The sequence below is a fragment of the Primulina eburnea genome, chromosome 10 (assembly GCF_022965805.1).
Source record: "Primulina eburnea isolate SZY01 chromosome 10, ASM2296580v1, whole genome shotgun sequence".
NCBI lineage: Eukaryota > Viridiplantae > Streptophyta > Magnoliopsida > Lamiales > Gesneriaceae > Primulina > Primulina eburnea.
Window position 1 is genome coordinate 19,348,768 of NC_133110.1, and position 24,196 is coordinate 19,372,963.

At 38.4% G+C, this 24,196-nt stretch overlaps 1 protein-coding gene across 1 annotated transcript; it reads left to right on the plus strand.

Annotated features, from left to right (window-relative positions):
• The first annotated feature begins 588 nt into the window (after positions 1 to 588).
• LOC140803193 (26S proteasome regulatory subunit 6B homolog) lies at positions 589 to 5,551 on the plus strand. Its single transcript, XM_073158917.1, has 6 exons — positions 589 to 1,117; positions 2,995 to 3,225; positions 3,722 to 3,880; positions 4,070 to 4,222; positions 4,354 to 4,437; positions 5,206 to 5,551. Exons 1-6 carry the CDS (start codon positions 638 to 640, stop codon positions 5,338 to 5,340), a joined length of 1,242 nt encoding a protein of 413 aa, XP_073015018.1. The 5' UTR covers positions 589 to 637; the 3' UTR covers positions 5,341 to 5,551.
• The last annotated feature ends 18,645 nt before the right edge of the window (positions 5,552 to 24,196 follow it).

Genomic DNA, 24,196 nt, shown 5'->3' on the forward strand with positions numbered 1-24,196 from the left:
GAAAAACGATATTATATGCGTGTTTTTATTAGGTTATGGAAATACTAAATGTTGAAGGATGTGAAGGGATTGTGACTAATACGATGATATGTTGGAGATATCGTGAGGGTTATGGTCCCAGTGGGAGCACGATCGACGATCGTGTTTCCTTGGATACGAATACGAATATGTTAATATGTTAATACGTTGGCCAAGACCCAGTTGACGGGTGAGAGTGTCGCTAGTGTCTCCGCCGCCTAGTACTGTGGTTTTCTCTAGATGGATCCATCGCCCAATAAGAATACGAATACGAACCACAATCACGATCTGAATTCAACAAATACGAATATGAATATGAATATGACTATGTTTATATGAAAATGTTTATGTTTAAAGTTTATGCATTATTTTGAAAATGTTATTTTAAGTACAAGTATTTTTCACTGTTACATGTGATTTATATACGTATTATGGTCATGATTGCGGTTCAAATCTTTTACTCAGTAAACAAGGTTGTTGATCACAGGTTGGGTTGGCTCCGGTCTGGTCTGGTCTGGTCCCGGACCAGGTCTAAAGCTGTACTTATTTATATGTTTCTCCGGAAGAAACGAAGAGCAAAATAAAAAAAAAAAACCCTAATTTCCTTTTTGATGAAGCAATGGCATCTGTCGCAATCCTCGATCCGAAACCCTACCTAACGGATCCTCCGTCCACGCGACCCGTATCCAGTTTCGACCAAACCGTGGACCTCGACGACGATCTCTACTCGCGGCTGAAATCGTTGCAACGCCAACTTGAATTTATCGAGATACAAGAAGAGTACGTGAAGGATGAGCTGAAGAATCTCCGCCGGGAGCTGCTACGGGCGCAGGAGGAGGTGAAGAGGATCCAATCGGTGCCCCTTGTAATCGGACAGTTCATGGAGATGATCGATCAGAACAACGGAATCGTCGGTTCCACCACCGGATCCAATTACTTTGTTCGCATACTCAGTACCATTAATCGCGAACTGCTCAAGCCTTCGGCTTCCGTCGCTTTGCACCGCCACTCTAATGCCCTTGTCGACGTACTGCCGCCCGAGGCTGATTCCAGTATTTCGCTGCTCAGCCAGTCTGAGAAGCCTGACGTTACTTACAATGTAGGTATTCTTTTTTGGGAGATTCCTTCCATTGGGGCTGGTTTTGTGGGTTATTGGATGTTCATTTTTATTGGCTTTGTTAATATTCTTAACTGCAGTTCACTATTAATGTTGTGTGGTTTTTGTGTATTAGGGTTTAATTTTGGGGAGTGATTTTTTTTATAATCCAGAGAAAATTTTCAGCACAAAATTACTCCTTTATAGACTCAGTATTTCAAGAACAAATTTTTCAGATAGTTCCTTTAAAATGATTGCTTGAATCTCATTTTGGTCATTTAATTTTCCTTGCTCATTTGTTCCTTAATTAAGAAATTGTGGAACGAGACCATCCATTTTATGCGTTGAAACTTTTTTTTATCTTTTCCTTTGTTTTGATTATCTGCTTATCAATTCGATCCGTTAAGCACTTGTCCTGGTTGTCAATATTATCATTTCGGTTGCCCAGTTTTACTACAAAATACTTTATGATACTTTCTCTCTGTTCTGGGCCTCTTAATTTATTTCTGGCTCTTATTTTCGAGTTTTCTTGTCATTTTTAGCTTTAGTTTAACCTTTGCACACAGATATCCCTCTATTCAAGTTTCCTTCTTGAAGTTTCATAGGATATTTCATCCAGTCCTTTGGTTTTACTCATTGGGATTTCATCTAGACTATATTTTGATTTAGCTTACATACTTAAGGCAAGGTTTTCTATTTTAGCTCAGCTGTGACTTACTATTAGAACACACCAATTTCCTGCACACTAAATTATACATTAGCATAATAAGAGCAAGTTTGGACATATGTAAAACCAAGATTTATATGTTTTAGGTGCAATTAATTGAATTGAAAATGAAACACATGGTAGGTGAATTAAGGTATGAATTTCACGCATAGTAAATTATGAATTTTCTGAATTGCTATCATATCATGCCATTAGGTGGCTTGGTGTTTTTGGACAAACTTTACAGCTTGTTATTGGCAACACCTGGCAGTTGTTCAACAAAAGTGACTTAAAACTTCCCTATCTCGTAATCGTTCTTGTCATCAAATATGATATTTGTATACCAACCCAAAGTCACTAGCTGTTGTATTTGCTTGAAAGAGCGTGATTATGACCTTTAAAGGAGTTTGAAGGAGAATCTTTTGTGTCGGTTTGTTAAAGGGTATCTCGTTTCTTTCTTTTGTAGGCATGGTTGCATTTCTCGTCTTTTCACATATTTACCCATGTCTCTAGTATTTTGTAAGAAAAATTATGTGGTGCCATATCTCGTCTTTTCACATCTTTACCCATGTCTCTAGTATTTTGAAGAAAAATTATGTGGTGCCATATCTCAGCTGCTATCATTTCACTTTTTTTATTATATGGAAAGTGAAATGTGCCCATATTTGTTTATGGTCTTAAATACCTAATCATATCTTTTATTTTGTCATCTTTCACCATTGTTATTCCAAGCCTTCTTATTAACTTATGTTCTCTTTTAACCATTCTTATTACAGAAAGAATCGCTTAATTTTGACGTCCCTGACCAAATATTTTTATCAAAATAGAAAGCTTTATCATGGTGTCAGGTTTCCTCGCTCAATTTTTACTATGCCCTGGATTCACACGTCTAGAGTTGCTTCCTTACGAAATTTTAAAGGGACGGGGGAAAGAGAGAGTATAGCTGTTGTCTTATGAGCCATGTGCATATTTAAGCACCATTTCATTTGCTTATGTTATGATAGTTGGCATTTTTTCCTCTTACTCTGATAATACTGTATATTTAAGCACCATTTCATTTGCTTATGTTATGATAGTTGGCATTTTTTTCCTCTTACTCTGATAATACTGTTTTATCTTCTCCTCAGTACGATTCATGTTTGGCTCTAATCTATTCAATTGGTGGTTCTGTCAGGATATTGGAGGATGCGACATTCAAAAGCAAGAAATCCGCGAGGCTGTGGAGTTACCTCTGACTCACCATGAGTTGTACCAGCAGATTGGCATAGATCCTCCTCGTGGCGTTTTGCTCTATGGTCCCCCTGGTACTGGGAAAACCATGCTTGCAAAGGCGGTTGCTCACCACACAACTGCGGCCTTCATTAGAGTTGTTGGGTCGGAATTTGTTCAGAAGTACTTGGGTGAGGTAATGTTGTTGGGTACATTGATTATGCATTAGCATTGTCAGCTATCACTTTTTTGGGAAATACCATAAACTTGTATTTTGTCTCCCTAAAATTTCTTTACTAATTGTGTACAATTGCTGCTTTTTAATTAATTTTCAGATATTTCATAGGAACTTATGTTTGGATAGTTTTGACCTTTTATTTTTCCTGGTGATGACCTTTTTTTATTTTTTTTAAAAAGTAATGGGGAGTATTGGACTTGAAAAGTGCAATAAATATTTCAGTTAAAGCCTTGATTCAATGTTCCTTGATATTTGATTTAAACTGTTTCCCCCATTTTGTCATTTTGTGGTTTGTCATTTGCAAAGATGGCTTATGACTTTAAAAAAAAATTCATGGTATGATTATATTTCTGATATCTCTTTAGCACTGAAATATCGTGCTAGAGGTGTATGGTGATTCTATGTCCTTATTTTGATAGAATATCATAGATCTACTTCTTTAATAAATGCGCAGGGTCCGCGAATGGTTCGTGATGTTTTTCGGTTAGCGAAAGAAAATGCACCTGCAATTGTTTTCATTGATGAGGTAGATGCTATTGCTACTGCTAGGTTTGATGCTCAAACAGGTGCTGATAGAGAGGTCCAGCGAATTCTTATGGAACTGCTAAATCAGGTAGGGTTTGAAACTCAGGCTTGAGTGAAAAATAGAGCAGCAATGCAAGAAATTCAAGTTTTCTGATGTTAAATGCCACTCTATATTTCAATGCAATTCGACATCTTGTGTGAAATGGTGCTCATCCGAATTATCCTTTGCCTTATTCCGCATTTTTAACATCACAAAAATCTATTTTGCTTCTTGCAGATGGATGGATTTGACCAAACTGTCAATGTGAAGGTTATCATGGCAACTAATCGAGCTGACACATTAGATCCTGCCCTTTTGCGTCCTGGAAGGCTTGATCGCAAAATTGAATTTCCTTTGCCAGATAGACGCCAAAAGAGGCTCGTTTTTCAGGTGAACTTTATAGGACTAGTCTGTAGCTATTTTTTTGGAATGCTGTTTCGGATGTCGAATTTGGAAAGGAAAGAAGGTATACTTTCTTGTGTACTTGGTTTCATAGATTAACAAAATGGCATTACATGCAGGTTTGCACTGCTAAGATGAACTTAGGCGATGAAGTGGATTTGGAGGATTATGTGTCTCGGCCAGATAAAATTAGTGCTGCTGAGGTCAGTTAATGTCCTCGCTCTTTGTTGCATAGTACGGCAAGGAGTAATTATTAAATGCCTTTTTTTTGTAATGCTTCATTAGTTCTTTTGATAATATGCTCAAACTCTTGTGTATGAGTGATCCTGATTGTAACTATTGAAAGATCAGAAGGCACACAAAAACGATGTTTGTCAAGCCGCCCCTTCGCCTATGCTAAAGCAGAGGCACATCCTTTTAGGAAACTGTCTGTTAGTAATGAAGCATGTACCTGGTGTACTCTATGGCTTTAGAAATGCTTAAGCGTGCCTTAAATGCTTAGATTGTGAATCAAGTGAATTAGAAAGTAAAAGTTACTCACAGTCTCATATTTAGACTTGTGCTGATAAATGTCTACTTTATTATTTTTCGATAGCTAGTTAAATACTTTAATATATATTGGATTTTAAACAAAGTAATTCTCTTTTTATATATTTGTTGTAGAACATTATTCTTTAATTCACCTCGCTTCAATAAAGCACTTCATTTTCTGTCTTGCAATCTCAGCTCAGAGGCTTCCTATGCATATAGTTTAGTAAGCATCCACCACCGGCTGTCTGAATGCCATTTAGTATGTATAGACATATATGTACACATGCAAACATATGTATACATTATATATTACATATAGACGCCTACACTAGATACGTATAGACGCCTGCACACACATCTATGTTTAATATATTACATTGAATGAATTATATTTTCATAATATTTTATAGAATATTAAAGAATGAGTTAAATATTTTCAGATATCTGCTATTTGCCAAGAAGCTGGCATGCTTGCAGTAAGAAAGAACAGGTATGTGATATTACCGAAAGATTTCGAAAAGGGTTACAGATCAAATGTAAAGAAGCCCGACACAGATTTTGACTTCTACAAGTGATCTGTAAGAGTTCGCGTGGGGAAAAAAGTTGAAAAACATCTACTGTTGACCTTCTCCACTGCCGTGTTGCAGCAAAAAGATTATTGTTGTGTCTGCGTTGAAACATTTGTTCTGATGCGTATACGTTAGCTGTGAATGGTTCGTTATTTACAACGTACTTTTTACTCGAGGAATACTTGGTCCTGTATGTTTAATATTATATTCATTGTTATCCTGTGTGTTCCATTTGTAACACACTAAATTTTTCTTCAGGAAGTTGCTCTGATTTTTCTTTGGTTCAAGGGCTGGAGAATCAGAGCACTATTTAACCAAATATCTCAAATCGATTTGGAAAATAGAAATTTAGAACTTTGACCACAATATTATTAGATTCTTGGAAATTGTATTTGTAAAGTTTTTTAGGATTTCGAGAATTTCAAGTCTTTTCTTTTTCGAGTTTAAAGGATTTGTTTTAAAAAGCTGATGTCCTCTGAAATTGGTGCACCTGGGTGGATCTGAACTGACGTCAAAACGGATGATCACAATATCAGAAGTCCAAGCTCACAATTCTTAGCCTCAACAAAGCATAGCATTATAAGAAGTCCAAGCACACAATTCTTGGCCACAACAATGCATAGCACTATCAAAAGTTCAATCTCTAGTCCTATCGCATATACAAGCTTTGAGGGTCGAGCCTGCAAGTTAGACCCCCAGACTCTTTATCTCCTCAATGTCATGCCCTTGAAGCTTGGACCCATCGAAGTTGTCAGGAGGCTTGTGCTCTGGTGCAGATAGGGAATGAGAAAGGTTCCGAAAATCCGTGATTTGATCAAATCTTATCAAGATAAGGTAGGAGTCCTAGTCGTGTTGATCATCGAGTTCTACAAAATCCTATCATCTTATCTTCATTAGAGTCCTACTATGACAAGAGTTCTACTCTCATAAGGTAACTAATTTTCTTGCATCTTTAAATGCACGGTATTGACCACCATTTTATTAATTTACATTCTCCTGCTCACTTAGTACTAGCTTATTACACTCTTAAGTTTTCTCTCTGGACTGACTTAAGCATAGGAGGGTCATGCTGGAAATTGTGGATTTCTCTCGAACACTGAGTTTTTGCTTGATAACTGATTGAAAATTTCTCTCGATTGTAAATTGTGGATTTTTTATCGTTCTCGATCAGCTGATCTTCTCGGCTATTCATAGGCTTGCTTCCGACGGTAACAATAAATACATTTGAAACTTTATATCTGTTGTATATCTACGTCAACATTCTTCTGACAATCGTACACTGCAGTCTGCTCTTAAACACTTGTCGGTTGATAGCTATGTTCCTTTACTGATGACGTGTCAAACTGATTTATCAGTTGACAAAGCCGATATGATTAACTGATTGATCTCAACTAATTGTAGTTTAACTGATCAATTCCAACTGATCATCTTGTTGACTACAAAGTTTAGTTAGCTTGATTCAGTTGCCTTAAATACTCACTAATATTCAGTTCGGGCAAATTTCAGTTTTCGATTTGTTTCAGTTCAGTTACACTCAGTCTTCTTGATCAGTTGTTCATCCTTTTCACGCTCAGTTTGTCAAACTCCGAAATTAAGTTTCCAACAATTTCCCCCTTTTAGGTGTTTGACAAAACTTAGAATATATGAACTGATCAAATTAAACTTTTCGTAAATAAAATAATATTTTATTAACAATTTTTAAAATGTACAGATTTTACAAAGAATGAAAGAATAAAAGAATCTTCTACTGCCAAATTTTCTAAACTGAATATGAAGTCTGTCTTCTTAACTGATCTGGACTTCATCAACTGCTTATAGTGACCCGTTCCAGAATCACCTACTAATCAAGAGCTAAGCATGCAATTGACCTAAATAACAATAATAAGAGATAATTGCGGAAACTGTCATTAAACCATAGTTGTACAACCCAATCGAAGTCCGGGATAACTCAAAACAAAAATTACGGGTACAACCATATCGAATCAAAATAGTACTCTGATAAACTAAATCCACCGGCTACTCAACGTCCTCCTCTTCCTCCTGAGCCATCCAACCTGAGATCTGCCCCGTGGGAATGAGGTGTCCAAAATAAACAAAACCGAGGACGTGAGCGATAAGAATGCCCATTACAAAAGCATGAGTATACAAACCTATATGACATGCACATGCTATGATATGATACCAGGTAGTCAAGAAACAAGAATCACAAAATATCTCAACATGCTCGGTCTAGAGGCGCCAAGTGGATAGTGCCACGTGGTACTCCTTTGGGTCACTACATCTAAGGGTGTCAATCGGGGCGCGTGGGTCGGGTTTTGGGTCAACCCGCGAATTTTTTTTATTTTTTTTTCAACCCGAACCCGAAGCAACCCAAAAACCTCCAACCCGAACACGAACACGAACTCATCTACCCCGAATTTTATTTATTTTTTTAAAAAATAATTAATTAAAAAAATTCGAAAAATAAAAAAAATAATATTTTAATTTAAACACATAATAAAAAAATTTCTGATTAAATTTGAAAATTTAATTGTAGAAAATTAAAGTATATTTATTAAATCAAATAAACAATTGTTAAAAAAATAAAAAAAATATACAAATTAAATATTAAATGATGAAAATTTATCATATAAATATACAATAAATTTTGTTCAAACATAAAATATATCAAAATATAGGTATTATTTTCAAAAAAAAAATTCTTCGGGTCAACCTGCGACCCAACCCGATTCAACCCGAAACCCGTATAACTTAGCACTAACCTGAACCCGAAAAACACCAACCCGAACCTGAATTTTTTCGTGTTGGGTCGTGTCGGATTGACGGGTCGTGTTGCATTTTGACACCCCTAATTACATCCACTACAAGATGAGACGTGACCCGAAATGTCCCGGATCACCGAAGCCCTCCTGACCCGTCGGCCACTGTGTACTCTCCGTGTCCATACGTCCACAAGACAGGGCTGAGAGGCCCCACAAGATATAGCTTATCTCGAAAGAGATACAACTCAACAGTGAATGCTATCTCGAAGGAGATACGGCTCAACATTAAATGCAACATACAACATAAAGCGTGACATAATAGCATGCATCATATGACATATATTGTGGGGACCCGGACGCTAATTTATTTCTTAATCATCTTTGGGAATAAATGGATCAATTAAATAAACTGGGTATAATTTTTTTTTTTTTAAAAAATACATACGTGCGGAACATATAATAATCCATTTTATATAAACATCAAAAGTAAAGTACAAGTCTTGTACAACATACATTCATTTCAACTAAGGTTCAACAACTACATAGTGCTGAAACCACTCTACTTCTGGGCCCGGATCTCCACGCTAATTTTTATCTCTCATCTTTTTCTTGACCCTGATCCTATCACACCTGTTGTCACGCACACATACAGACACAACAACAGCCGGATAACTCCGATGAGAATATAATTCCCAAAATAAACCAAGTATACATGCATTTTATATAAACGTATATAAAAGCATATAACAGTTACCAATAACATGTATCAAATCTGAAAACATGAAATGATATAAAACTGTAAATCAAACTCATATCTCTGACTCGACTCTGATCTAATCTAGGGATCCCGGTTCCCGGACGTTGGCACATTATATCGAATATCTGCAATAGGAGTCGATCTACTCCTAAGCACATTGATATAAACCAAACATCCAGTATCTTGGCACCTCTGCCAAAGATTGGAACCTCTGCCAATGACTAGACACATCTGCCCACGACTCTTTCTCGATATCTATCTTCTATTCTTTGCTTTTCTATAAATCAATAGAATAAGCATAATCATTCAAGAATACAAAGGTTTAAAAACAATAACAAACAAGTATGTGGTTTTGAGAAACTCAAGTCGAATTTAACTCGAGTCATATCTCCCAGTTTAATATTGACTTGTACCTTTCTTTTCTAGTATTTCTGACGAAGTCGAAGTCTTGAATTCGAAGCTGTCAATACTCAATCTGGCAATGACATTATTGAGGAGTACAATATCAATATACAACCCAACCAATACTGGATATAATTAGAACTCAATCTAATTCTGTTTCGACGGCATAACAGCATAATCTCGATATACCCAGCAATACAGTATCAACAGATATCAATCTCAACAACTCATAATCAATCGATAAACACCATTACCATACAAAATCTGTATATCCACAATCAAATAAAATCTGAAAAATGATAACGATTTCATACGGTATCCGTTCTTCAATCTGATTTTAATTATACAATTACAACAATCTCGAGAACACAATATATTAATCATATCATGATTTCTCCAATATCAAATTTTCAAATCATAACGAAATATAAGAAAACTCACGTCTTTTTGAAGCCTTTGACGGGAGTAACACAGTACTATTCTCGGATAAAAAATCAGACGGTTGGATCTTGCGTAAATAAAATTCCAAAATTTAAAAGCTTGAGGATTCTCCAGGGGCTCTCGGTTCTTTCTTGACGATTCTGGAGGAAAGGAATAAAGATTGTTTACATATCAAGTTTCATGAAAGAACATGTGGCTTCATATTTGTGCTGCACGTCTCGCGCATATGCGTGACCTTCCCCGGCAAATATGCGCGAAACTTTCTGTCTCGGCATTTTGCATTCCAGCTGCTCGTGCATATGCGTGCCCCATCTTCGCGCATATGCGCGAGACCTACTGTCTCGGCACTTGGCTTCTTCACATTCTCGCGCATATGTGCGCCCTCTTCTCGTGCATATGCGTGAGGTCTTCTTCCATGCTCGCGCATATGCGCGGCTCGTCTCGCCCATATGCGCGAGGTGTTCAGTCCTCGCACATATTCAATGCACATGCTTCCTCAATTCTTATCTCGGCACGGTCATTCTAATCGCAACAATTCATAAATCAACAATCGCGAATTAACACAATAAAATCTCGGACATTACATTTCTCCCCTCCTAAGATCTGATTTCGTCCCCGAAATCACAGACAATCAAATCAGATACAATAAGAAATGCATAACAGAAGCTAAACAGGAAACTCACATCAATGAAATAACTATCGAAATTTCTGTCTGATGTCTGATTCAGTCTCCCAGGTAGCTTCTTCAATACCATGACGACTCCACTGAACTTTCACAAGTGGAATAGTTTTCGTTCTGAGCTGTTTTTCTTTACGATCAAGAATCTGAATCGGCTTTTCAAAATAACTCAAAGTCTCATCAAGTTCGGCCTCATCTGGCTGAAGAATATGTGAATCATCAGGAAGATATTTCCGCAATAAAGATACATGAAAGACATCTTGTGTTCAAGATAGAGAAGGCGGTAAGGCGAGTCGATAGGCACGATCTCCTATCTTTTCGAGAATCTCGTACAACCCAATATAACATAGAGACAACTTCCCTTTCTTGTCAAATCTGACAACGCCTTTGAAAGGAGAAATATTCAGAAATACTCTGTCTCCTACTTCAAATACTAGAGGTCGACGACGAATATTGGCATATTTGGCCTGCCCGTCTTGAGCTGTCTTCATTCTCTTCTGAATCAGCTTCACTTTCTCTGTCATATCGCGGATCATATCAGGTCTAATCTCAGGCACCTCAAAAATATCATCCCAATAAAGAGGAGATCTGCACTTCTTGCCGTACAACGCTTCAAACGAAGCCATTTCTATACTCGTCTGAAGCTATTGTTGTAAGAAAACTCACAGAGTGGCAAAGAATCTTGCCAACTAGTGTCAAAATCTAGCACTACAGCTCTATGCATATCCTCTAATGTCTAGTCTGCTCTGACTATCCATCAGTTTGAGGATGATATGCAATACTCAGTTGTAAATTCATACCTAGAGCTTGCTGCAAAATGTGCCAAAAGTGCGACGTAAACCGAGGATCACGGTCTGATACAATCGACTTCGGCACTCCATGCAATCTGACCACTTCTCTGACATAAATCTCTGCCATCTGTTCATGTCTGTATGTCATCTTGTACGGAATAAAACATACTGATTTGGTCAATCTGTCAATCACGACCCAAATCGCATCACAACCTCTGGAGGAACGTGGTAGCTTCGTCACAAAGTCCATAGAAATGTGATCCCATTTCCATTCTGGAATGGATAAGCTCTGTAACAGACCTCCTGGTTTCTTTCTTTCGACTTTCACCTGTTGGCAATTCAGACATCTGGATACACATTCGGCAATATCTGCTTTCATCTGTTTCCACCAAAACTGTCTTTTCAAATCATTATACATCTTTTTCTGCCATCAGGATGAATACTGAATCGACTACTATGCGCTTCTGACAAAATCTGTCGTTTCAAATCTGAAACATCTGGCACAACAAGACGATTATTCACATATAATACATCATTACAAACCTGATATTCTGATCGATGCCCTGATCTGACCATCACAATCGACTTCTGCATATTCTGATCAACTTTCTGAGCTTCTTTAATTCTCAAAATCTGCTCTGGTTTGACTTGAGCAGCATAAAGTCGCAACGGTTTACAATCTGTCTCAAATACTAATCCAGACAAACAACAATCTTCTATCAAATTTGAAACACCAATCGTCGATAAGGATAAAGAACATACCTTTCGACTCAGTGTATCAACTGCTGCATTAGACTTTCCCGGATAGTATTTGATTTCACAATCAAAATCTTTCAATAAATCAAGCCATCTACATTGCCTCATATTCAGTTCAGACTGTGAAAACATATATTTTAGACTCTTGTGATCAGAATAGATCTCAAACTTCTCACCATAAAGGCAGTGTCGCCAAATCTTCAGTGCAAATACAATGGCCGCCAATTCAAGATCATGAATTGGGTAGCGAGTCTCGTGTAGCTTCAATTGTCTCGAGGCATAGACAATGACATGTCTTTGCTGCATCAAAACACAACCTAATCCTCTGTGAGAAGCATCACAATAAACCACAAAATCACCAGTACCTGACGGAATAGTCAACACCGGAGCACTGGTTAATCTTTTCTCCAACTCAAGAAAACTGGATTCACATTCTTCAGACCAAAAAAACGGTGCATTCTTCTGAGTCAGCTGAGTAATCGACTTAGCAATACTGGAAAAATCTTTAATAAATCGACGATAATAGCCTGCTAAACCCATAAAACTGCGTATCTCTGGCACTGATGTAGGTCTAGGCCAGTTGATGACAGCCTGAACTTTGTTAGGATCGACAAAAATCCCATCTCCAGATATAATGTGTCCCAAAAACACAACCTGTCTCAACCAAAACTCACATTTCGAAATCTTGGCATACAGTTTCTCAGCCCTCAGTGTTCTCAATACAATTCTCAGATGTTCAGCATGATCAATCATATTCTTTGAATATATCAGAATATCATCAATTAAAATAATCACAAAATCATCAAGATACGTCTGACATACACGGTTCATCAAACCCATAAATACAGCTGGAGCATTCGTTAAACCAAACGGCATGACCATAAACTCATAATGGCCATACCTGGTTCTGAAAGCTGTCTTTGGTGTATCAGAATCTCTGACTCTCAGCTGATTATATCGAGATCTCAGATCGATCTTGGAATAAATATAAGAACCCTGAAACTGATCAAATAAATCATCGATACGAGGAAAAGGGTATTTGTTCTTTACCATAGCCTTGTTTAGTTGTCGGTAGTCAATGAAGAGTCTCATTGAACCGTCCTTCTTTCTGACAAACAATACTGGAGCACTCCAAGGAGAAAAACTCGGTCTGATGTAACCCTTGGCCAGTAAATCTTCTAACTGCTCTTTCAACTCTTCAATTCAATCAGTGCCATTCTGTATGGAGTTTTAGAAATAGGAACTGTACCTGATAACAATTCAATACTGAAGTTTATCTCTTGAAGAGGAGGCAAACCCGGAATCTCATCTGGGAAGACGTCAGCAAACTCACATACTACTGGCAAATCTTCCAATGTAGGGCTCGATTTCAGTACATCTACTGAATACACAAGGAATCCCTCTGCTCCTTTCTGTAATAATCGAGTCATAGATAACGCAGATATCAAAGGAATTCGCGATCTGGAACCCTTACCATAAAATTTCCACTTTTCAGCCATTTCAGTTCTGAATCTTACAATCTTCTGGAAACAATCTACAGTAGCTCTGTACTTGGTCAGCATATCAATACCGATAATGCAATCAAAATCAGACAACCCAAGTACAATACAATCTAATTCAATCTCATGCCCGTCATACTGTAGCATACAATGTTTAACAGAATTCACTGATATCAAACCTTTCCCCAAAGGTGAAGAGACAAATACTACAGCAGATAAAAACTCAAAAGGCAATGCATGTATTAATGCAAATCGCTCAGAAATAAATGTATTAGATGCACCCGTATCAATCAATACATAAGCAGGGTAACCACAAAGAGAACAGTTACCTGTCACAACATCATCTGGTGCTTCCTGGGCTTGTTCTTCAGTCAAAGCAAACACTCTGGCCTGCTGTCTCGGGGGCTGGCTAACAGTATGGCTTCCTCCTGGCCTTGGCTGTGACTGGGCAGGTGTTGGCTAGAAGGATTGAACAGCAGATGATCGTCTATCAGGCTGTGCAACTGATTTAGATGATTCTGCTCCCTGGGATCGTTGAGAACCTCGATGTAAACAAACTATAGCAAAATGTTCCTGATGTCTGCAGATGTTGCAACTACCAAACACTCATTGGCTTTGTTTTGTGGGATGTCTCCCTCCGCAAGTTCTGCAATAGACCCGTGTATAACTTTGTCTTGAACCACTGGAGCTAGATGAACTGCTCCCAGATTTCTTAAACTGTTTCCCTCTGGCCTTCAGATAATCTTTCTTCCCACTGCTGCTACTACCACTCTCAAATCTGGGAGGTGGTTGGTGGAACTGAGTCGAGGGTGGTTGCTGTTGTTTCGGTGCTGGAGCGACATACGAAGCTCCTTTATGTCTAATCAGGCCTGCTTCTACCCCTTTGGCTCTGTTCAAAGCATCAACAAAATTATTTGGTCGCCTTGTGTTCACTAAGGTAAAGATATCAGGATTTAGCCCATTGATAAACTGATCCGCAATAGCTTCATCATTCTCAGCAACATGTGGAGAAAAACATAACAAGGTAGAGAACTTGGCCACATATTCTTCTATATTCAACTGACCCTGTCTCAGATTAGCAAACTCTACACCCTTGTCTTTTATGTACGATACTGAGAAAAATCTTTGATAAAATTCAGTCTTAAAGATGTTCCAAGTAATCACCGTACCTCGATGCTCAATGTTCTCTTTGATGTGAGCCACCAATTCTTCGCAACATCATGCAGCTGGTGTCCAATCAATCTGACCCTTTGCTCATCAGTATAATCCAGTGAATCAAACAGCATTTCAATATCATCCAACCAACTCTCGCAGTCAACAGACGTCTCAGTTCCTTTCAGAGTCGGCGGTTTAAACGACTGAAATCTCTTCAGTAGTGTTTCCATCGGTGTTGCTGTCACATCCATTGGATTAGCCGAGGTACTACCATGTTCTGGGATTCTTCGAGGAGGCATATCTGATTATCAAAAGGGTTAGAAATCAATCTGACAAATCTGTCTCAGTCCTCCTCTGATCATCTTACCTCTGATCAAGAATCGGTTCTGATTCATTCTCAATAATACACATTTCCAATCAAATCAGACAATCAGTTAAACATGTATTAAATCAATAAAACATAACATGATATTAGCATATAACAAATGTAACTCAACATCATAATCAATCACATGCTAGCACCTCAAAAGAAAGGAAGAAAACTCAATCTACCCCGCTCATTCTCTTCTATTCCAGTCTAAAGAACCTACTACTCTGATACCATCTGCTCTGGGGACCCGTACGCTAATTCATTTCTTAATCATCTTTGGGAATAAATGAATCAATTAAATAAATTGGGTCTAAATTTTTTTTTAAAAAAATACATACGTGCGGAACATATAATAATCCGTTTTATATAAACATCAAAAGTAAAGTACAAGTCTTGCACAACATACATTCATTTCAACTAAGGTTCAACAACTATATCTAGTGCCGAAACCACTCTACTTCTGGGCCCGGATCTCCACGCTAATTTTGATCTCTCATCCTCTTCTTGAGCCTGATCCTGTCCTACCTGTTGTCATGCACACATACAGACACAACAACAGCCGGATAACTCTGGTGAGCTATAATTCCCAGTATAAACCAAGTATATATGCATTTCATATAAACGTATATAAAAGCATATAACAATTATCAATAACATGTATCAAATCTGAAAACATGAAATGATATAAAAATATAAATCAAACTCATATCTCTGACTCGACTATGATATAATCTAGGGATCCCGGTTCCCGGACTTTGGCACATTATATCGAACATCTGCAATAGGAGTCGATCTACTCCTAAGCACATCGATATAAACCAAACATACAGTGTCTTGGCACCTCTGCCAATGACTAGGCACACCTGCCCACGACTCTTTCTCGATATCTATCTTCTATTCTCTGCTTTTCTATAAATCAATAGAATAAGCATAATCATTCAAGAATACCAAGGTATTAAAAACAATAACAAACAATTATGTGATTTCAGGAAACTCAAGTCGAATCGAACTCGAGTCGTATCTCCCGGTTTAACATTGACTTATACCTTTCTTTTCTCATATTTCTGACGAAGTCGAAGTCTTGAATTCGAAGCTGTCAGTACTCAACAGCATAATCTCGATATACCCAACAATACAGTATCAACAGATATCAATTTCAACAACTCATAATCAATCGATAAACACCTTTCCAATAAAAATCTATATATTCACAATCACATTAAATCTGAAAAATCATAACAATTTCATACGGTATCCGTTCTTCAATCTGATTTCGATTATACAATTACAACAATCTTGAGAACACAATATATTAATCATATCATGATTTCTCCAATATCAAATTTTCAAATCATAACAAAACATAAGAAAACTCACTTCATCTTGAAGCCTTTGACGAGAGTAACACAATACTATTCTCGAATTGAAAATCAGACGGTTGGATCTTGCGTAAATCAAATCCCAAAATTTAAAAGCTTGAGGATTCTCCAGGGGCTCTCGGTTCTTTCTTGAAAATTCTGGAGGAAAGGAATAAAGATTGTTTACATATCAAGTTTCATGAAAGAACACGTATTCAATGCACATATTCAATGCACATGCTTCCTAAATTCTTATCTCGGCGCGGTCCTTCTAATCGCAACAATTCATAATCAACAATCGCGAGTTAACACAATAAAATCTCGGGCATTACATATATCAATGGAAAAGATAATCATGCAACATATATAAGTGTAACGTACCTTTTTTTTGAAATAATTAAAATTTGCGAAAAAATAAAAACTTTCTTAAATAAGTAATAAACTTTCAAATCGCGATGAAAATAATATTTGAAATGAAAACAATTACAAACAAAGTTTTCAAAAAGGTAATCATTTAAACATCGTAAACAGTCTCGGGAAAATTAGAGTATTTGAAACATGCATAATGACTTAAAAACATAGGCGGTCCTCGGGTTAGCCTCTTACGCATATCGAACCGGCTCATTGGTCTCCACCCCTCGTCTTCTCATGCTCGCCCTCACCTGCATCGATCAAATCCAGTAAGTCTAAAGACTCAATATGTATAAGCTGAGAATAACAAATAATATGTATTAAAACCACATGAATTTTAAAGTAGAGCGTACATACTTGAACTTGAGCATACATACATAAACGTAGACGTGCCATCATTTCCTAAACTTTTTCATAAACATACTTGCATCATACATATTTGAACATGCATAACATCATTTTGCGTACATATATGTTTCAAAGCAAGTGACCCATACATAAATGCGTTTGATCAGACTAAACCACAGTACTGGACTGGCAGGGATGTCCACTATCACATACGTAAGATCCCCGGTCATACTTTATCCGGTAGATTGTTCTCTGATCATACTTTACCGCATTCCAATCTTGATCAAACCCGGTCATGCTTTACCGGGGTGGAGAAGTCTTCGCCCATGTTCACCGACTTCTAAACCCGTTCATATTTGGTCACAAGTCATTTAGCATACCTCAAAAATAAAACATTTTATTTTGTACGTCGAACATACTTAAAAAAATCGAGGGCTTCGTTGGAATGCTCTAGACATGCTGCCCTAACCAAAGCAACGAAGATTCAGAAGATCCCAATGAAGCCTGCAACCAAAACTTGAGAAAACGAGAAGAACATGTACAAATTTTCGCAGCTTGAGCGATGTCACGGTAAAAATCATATCTCACTCATTTCTTATCAGAAAAATACAAATTTACCGTCAAATCGAAGATAACAAGATGTACTACAAATCATATGTTGAAATATTTTCTAGAAAACCAATCTATAAGTCGCATAATTCGAAATAACATGGGGTAACGGATATTATGACACATAAATTTCACAGCTGTGCGGTCCCACAAAAATGTTCATAACTCACTCGTGTCTTATCCAAAAATTACGAATTTACTATCAAATCGATGGTATCAAAAATTTCTACGTTTTATATGTTGAAAATTTTCCAGAAAATCGACCAAAAATTCCCATTATTCGAAAATATAGAAGACTCGGTTTTTGAGATCCAAAATTTTTATCAAAAATCGTTTCAAACATTTTTGCTCGAACTTTTGCATAATATATACATGTTTTTCATAAAATATACATCAAAAAAATTACTATGACAAGATCAATGCAAAAACGAAAGAATATACATGTCTTTGATCTTTAAAATTCACGATACGACGAATAACGAAACGACGTGGTGCGGGAAGCGATCCGGGCAACTTGAGGCACGATTTTTCTACTAAAATCAACGTGTGATTGCTGAAATTTTGAAGGAGAAAGGCGGAGATGGGGCTGCTGAAGAAAGAGCCTAAGAACCCTCCAAATTCTCGAAAAAAAAAATGAAAGGGTGCAAGAGATGTGTGTGTCATAGGCCAAGTGTGTGTGTATAAATAGTGCATGTGTGTGTGTGTTAATGGTTGGTGGGTTAGTGGGGTATTAAGGGTTTAATAACTAATTAACTTGTTAATTAAGAATACTAACCCACTATTATTTTTTACTAAAAATTCTATAATTTAGAATAAAATACTCAAGTGATAACTTTGAAATTTTAAAATCTTAAAAATCACCTAATAATTAAATTAGACTTTAAAATACTTAAAACTTCATAAATAACTTAAAATGACACTTTCTTGACTTGAAATAAAATAACATATTTTACAAATCCCCTAAATCATCGCCGGTCTCCTTTCCTCGATCCCGCATCGAATATTCGCCTGAAAAATTAAACTCGAAAAAATATTTTAACACCCATCACATAAACTTGTAATAATTCACAATAATTCAATTTCATAAATCATGCATCGCTAAAAATCATTTTAAAATTAATTAAATAATTAACAATTTAAATAAATGCATATGTTTTACGTGTACTGATTTTGGGCTCTACAATTCCTGCCCCACTTAAATAAATTCCGTCCTCGAAATTAAATCTTATCAAACAACTCCGTGTAGCAGTTTCTCATGCCTGCTTCCGCCTCCCAAGTGGCCTCCTCCACTGATTGATTCAGCCACCGGACTTTGACCAACTTGGTCACCTTGTTCCGAAGTCTCCGCTATTGTCTATCTAGAATTTGGACAGGTCTTTCCTCATACGACAGATCTGGAGCCAACTGCAATAATTCAAAACTCAAGACATGCGAAGGATTTGCTATATACTTTCTCAGCATTGAAATGTGGAATACGTTGTGTACACCGGCCAGATTCGGTGGTAGGGCTACACGATAGGCTAGTGTCCCATCTTTGTCAAAAATTTCGAAAGGCCTAATAAATCTCGGACTCAGCTTGCCTCTCTTCCCAAATCTCAGAACACCCTTCATAGGTGCTATCTTAACGAATACGTGATCTCCTACGGCAAACTCAAGATCCCTTCTTCTCTTGTCAGCATAACTCTTTTGACGACTCTGAGCGGTCTTCATCATGTCTCGGATCTTGACCACGACATCAGCAGTTTGCTGAAAAATCTTTGGACCAAGTTCCGATCTGCACTTCCTCTCAATGAATCGGCGATATGCACTTCCTCCCGTACAACGCCTGATAGGGAGCCATACCTATAGATAATTGGAAATTGTTGTTGTATGTAAACTCCACTAGAGGTAGCTTGGATTCTCAATTCTCATGGAAATCGATCACACAAGCTCGCAATAGATCTTCCAATATCTGAATCACTCGCTCAGACTGACCATCTGTCTGAGGGTGGAATGCAGTACTGAACAGCAACTTCATCTCCATGTCTGCATGTAAAATCTTCCAGAAGGGCGATGTGAATCTCGGGTCCTTGTCGGACACAATAGAAACTAGGATCCCGTGCAACCAAACTATATCCCTGATATAGAGCTCTGCATACTGAATCATGTAGAAATTCGTCTTCACGGGTAAAAAATGTGCCGACTTTGTTAGTCGATCCACTATAACCCAAATGGCATTGGATCTCCTGACTGATCTCGGTAAACCAACAACAAAATCCATGGTATTTTCTCCTATTTCCACTCGGGGATAGGGAGCGACTTAATCATTCATACTGGCCTCTGATGCTTTGCTTTTACTTGCTGACAAGTGAGACATCCAGATACAAATTGGCTGATGTCTCGCTCCATACCTAGACACCAATACATCATCTGCAAATCCTTGTAGATCTTGGTACCCCCTGGATGAACGGAATATGGAGATGCATGTGCCTCTGTCAGAATATCCTCTCTGATCGAATCAACACTAGGCACACACATCCTTCCTCTGTACTTCACAATACCATCGGACACTGTGTAGAGTACACTGCCCTTGGCCTAATCCTTCAGTCTCCATTTCTGTAACTTCTCATCCGAAGGCTGACCTCTACGGATTCAATCTAGCAAAGAGGACTGGACTTTTAGATTAGACATCTTAAGAGCTTTGCTCTTAGGATAAACTTCCAGTCCAAAATTATGAATCTCTGACTGAAGAGATTTCTACGCTGATAGCTGTACTACGACTGCAACTTTTCTGCTCAAGGTATCTGCCACAACATTAGTTTTCCTGGGTGGTAGCTAATTTCGCAATCGTAGTCTTTCACTAATTCCAACCACCGTCTTTGTCTCATATTCAGTTCTTTCTGCGTGAAGAAATACTTGAGACTCTTGTGATCAGTGAATATCTGGCATTTCTCACCGTACAAATAATGTCTCTAAATTTTCAACGCAAAGACAACAGCAGCTAACTCAAGATCACGAGTCGGGTAGTTATTCTCATGCATTTAAACTGTCTGGAGGCATAAGCTTTAACCCGACCGTGCTGCATCAATACTGCGCCTAAACCGAGCTTAAAGCATCGGTGTATAGCACAAAATTTCCTTGCTCTGCTGGCATGGCTAACACTAGCGCTGTGATAAGAGCTTGTTTCAAAGTATCAAAGCTCTTCTGACACTCTCCACTCCATATGAATTTAACATTTTTCTTAGTCCGTGAAGTGAGTGGCACTGCAATCGATGAGAACCCCTGAATAAATTTCTATAATAGCCTGCCGGGCCTAATAAACTGCAAATCTTTGACTCATTCTTCGGCTCAACCCATTCCTTAACTGCTGCCAGCTTAGCTGGATCCACCTCAATACCACTGCTAGATATTATATGACCCAAAATGCTACTTTCTCTAACCAGAATTCACACTTACTAAATTTTGAAAACAACTTGCGACTCTGCAAGAACTGCAAAACTTAACCAAATGCTGATCGTGCTCCTCATGGCTCTTCGAGTAGATAAGAATGTCGTCAATGAACACTATGACGAACTGATTTAGGTAGGGCTGAAATACTCGATTCATCAAGACCATAAAAATTGTTGGAGCATTCGTCAATCCGAATGGAATCACTAAGAACTCGTAATGCCCATATCTAGTTCTGAAGGTTGTCTTATGAAGATCTGCATCTTTTACCTTCAGCTGATAACACCCAGATCGCATATCTATCTTAGAGAACACTGTGGCTCCCTGCAACTGATAGAACAAGTCCTCAATCCTTGAAAATGGGCATTTTTTTATCATTACCTTGTTCAGTTATCAGTAATCGATACACAACTTCATGCTCCCATCCTTCTTCTTTACGAAGAGCACTGGTGCGCCCCATGGTGAGAAACTAGGGCGGATAAATTCTTTATCTAGGAGCTCCTGAATCTGCTGTTTGAGATCTAACATCTCTGCTGGATCTAAACGGTATGGTGCCTTAGAGATTGGCACGGTGCCTGACATAAGGCCAATTGAAAACTCCACCTCTCTCTCTGGTGGAAGTCCTGTGACGTCATCAGGAAACACGTCAGGAAAATCTCTAACTATTGGTATATCAGATATCGACGGAGTGGGTGCGTTAGGCGCTGAAACAATGCTGGCCAAGAAAGCCTGAACCCTTATGAATAAGTCTCTGTGCCTGTATGCAAGAGATCATGCGAGTGGAACTCCTCCATCTATCCGGCTCAAAGAGAAAGCGCTCCATGCCCAACGGTCTTACGAGCACTTACCTTTTCTGAAAGTCAATAAGAACTCTTTTCTTTGTTAGCCAGTCCATTAACAAGATAATGTCAAACTCAGGCATCAGCAACACAATCAGATCAACATACACTAGGTGACCTTGCAGTTCGAGATCGATGTCTCTCACCACCCTAGTAGCTGATAACTCTTCCCTTGATGGTACTATCACTGAATAGTTCACGTCGAGTCCAATGGACTGGACGTCCAAATGATTAGCGAATGTCTCTGAGATAAAAGAGTGAGTGGCCTCGGAATCTATCAAGGCCTTCGTGGTTACTCTCTTTATGAAAATATTTCCTGAGAGACGTAGCACAACACACCAAACTTATATCCCAAAATACTAAACTTACCCTCAAGCATAATAGAAAATCTCTACATGAGTCACCAAAAATACTAACTAGCACAATAATAATCCCAACTCATATTTGAACATGCATAGAAAAAATAATAAGGTGCTGAATTATATAGATTACCTGTCAGAAGAGTCGTATCTGGGTTCGCCTCCTCAGCCTGCATGGCAACACTCTCTCCTGGGTAAGCTGCCTTCACTGCAGGCACTCCTTCAGCATATGATCATTGGCTCCGCACTTGAAGCATTTGCCAGAACCCCATAAACACTGGCCCATGTGTTGACGGTTGCACTTCAGACACACTGGGTACTCCGGCCTCTGAGGAACCTTCTGTTGTGGAATAGGACCCTTGCCCTTAGGCGGTCCCTGAAATGGCCTCTTCCCTTGTTGCCCTTGGAAAGGCCTCTTAAACTAGGGCCGCTGCTGCTGCTGCTGAGGTGCTTGATAGGGCCTCTTGCCCTGCTTATCTTTCTCAATGTCCCTCTGGTCCTACTCTGCCGCCAGGGCTCTCGACACAGCAATAACATAGGTGGTAGGACCAGCAACTCTCACATCACTGCGCAAGATCGGCCGTAACCCATCAATGAAGTGCCTGAGCTTCTCCCGAGCGTCAATAGCAATTAGGGGCACAAACTGACACCCTCTCTCAAACTTCCTGACAAACTCTGCGAAGCTGCTGTCTCCCTGTCGCAAAGTCATAAACTCCCTAGTCAGGTGGGAGCGTACTTCTTCAGTGAAGTACTTGGAGTAGAAGACCTCCTTGAAACCATCCGAAGTCAGTGTTTGCAAATTCACCGACACAGATGCGCTCTCCCACCACTGTCTGGCATCTACTATCAACAGGAAAATGGCACATCTAACTCTGTTTGTATCTTGCAGCTCCATGAAAGCGAAAACCACCTCGATGGACTTAATCCATCCCTTAGATACCATCGGGTCAGTAGTCCCCGAGAACTCTTTTGGGTCCATCCTCCTGAACCTCTCATAAACAGCCTCGGTCAGGGCCTCACACTTGTATCTACGGCCGCGTTGTTCCTCGCAAACTGTGCGAAGAATTTAGTCAACCCTGCAAACATCTGATCTTGCATATCTGGCGGTGGATGAGGAGGATTGGCCCTCTCCCCATCCCGAGCTTCCCCATTTTCATCCCTTGCTCCACGGGCAACCATACGTCTAGGAGGCATATTGTTCCATTATTTACCCAACACGTAAACCCAACGTGTATGAACATAATATATATATCATAAGATTCACGTAATTCGAGTCTAAAACATGTACATGCTGAAATTATGACTTGAAGCTTACTACATGAAAGAATTTAAAACGTTAAAACTTACAGACTTGAGGTGTGACTTCGTGAGCTTCTTGCAACTAGAAGTAGGCATAACCCTTTACAAGAACACCACTATGATACCAAATGTAACGTACCGTGTTTTTGAAATAATTGAAGTTTGCGGAAAAATAAAAACTATCTTAAATAAATAATGAACCTTCAAATCGTGATGAAAATAATATGCTCGTCTAAAAACATTTGAAATTAAAACAATTACAAACAAAGTTTGCAAAAAGATAATCGTTTAAATATTGTAAACAGTCTCGGGAAAATCAGAGTATTTGAAACATTCATAATGACTTAAAAACATAGGCGGTACTTGGGTTTAGCCTCCTACGTAGATCGAGCCGACTCATTGGTCTCCACCCCTCATCTCCTCATGCTCGCCCTCACCTACATCGATCAAGTCTAGTGAGTCTAAAGATTCAACATGTATAAACTGAGAATAACAAATAATATGTATTAAAACCACATGCATTTTAAAGTAGATCGTACATATTTGAACTTGAATATACGTACATAAACGTAGACGTGCCATCATTTCCTAAACTTTTTCA

Bases quoted from the DNA above. Each gene is read 5' to 3' on its own strand.
- LOC140803193 (XM_073158917.1), top strand. From the start codon at position 638: ATGGCATCTGTCGCAATCCTCGATCCGAAACCCTACCTAACGGATCCT. The intron at 4,223-4,353 runs GTGAACTTTATA...CATTACATGCAG, and splicing joins AAAAGAGGCTCGTTTTTCAG to GTTTGCACTGCTAAGATGAA. The intron at 4,438-5,205 runs GTCAGTTAATGT...AAATATTTTCAG, and splicing joins ATAAAATTAGTGCTGCTGAG to ATATCTGCTATTTGCCAAGA.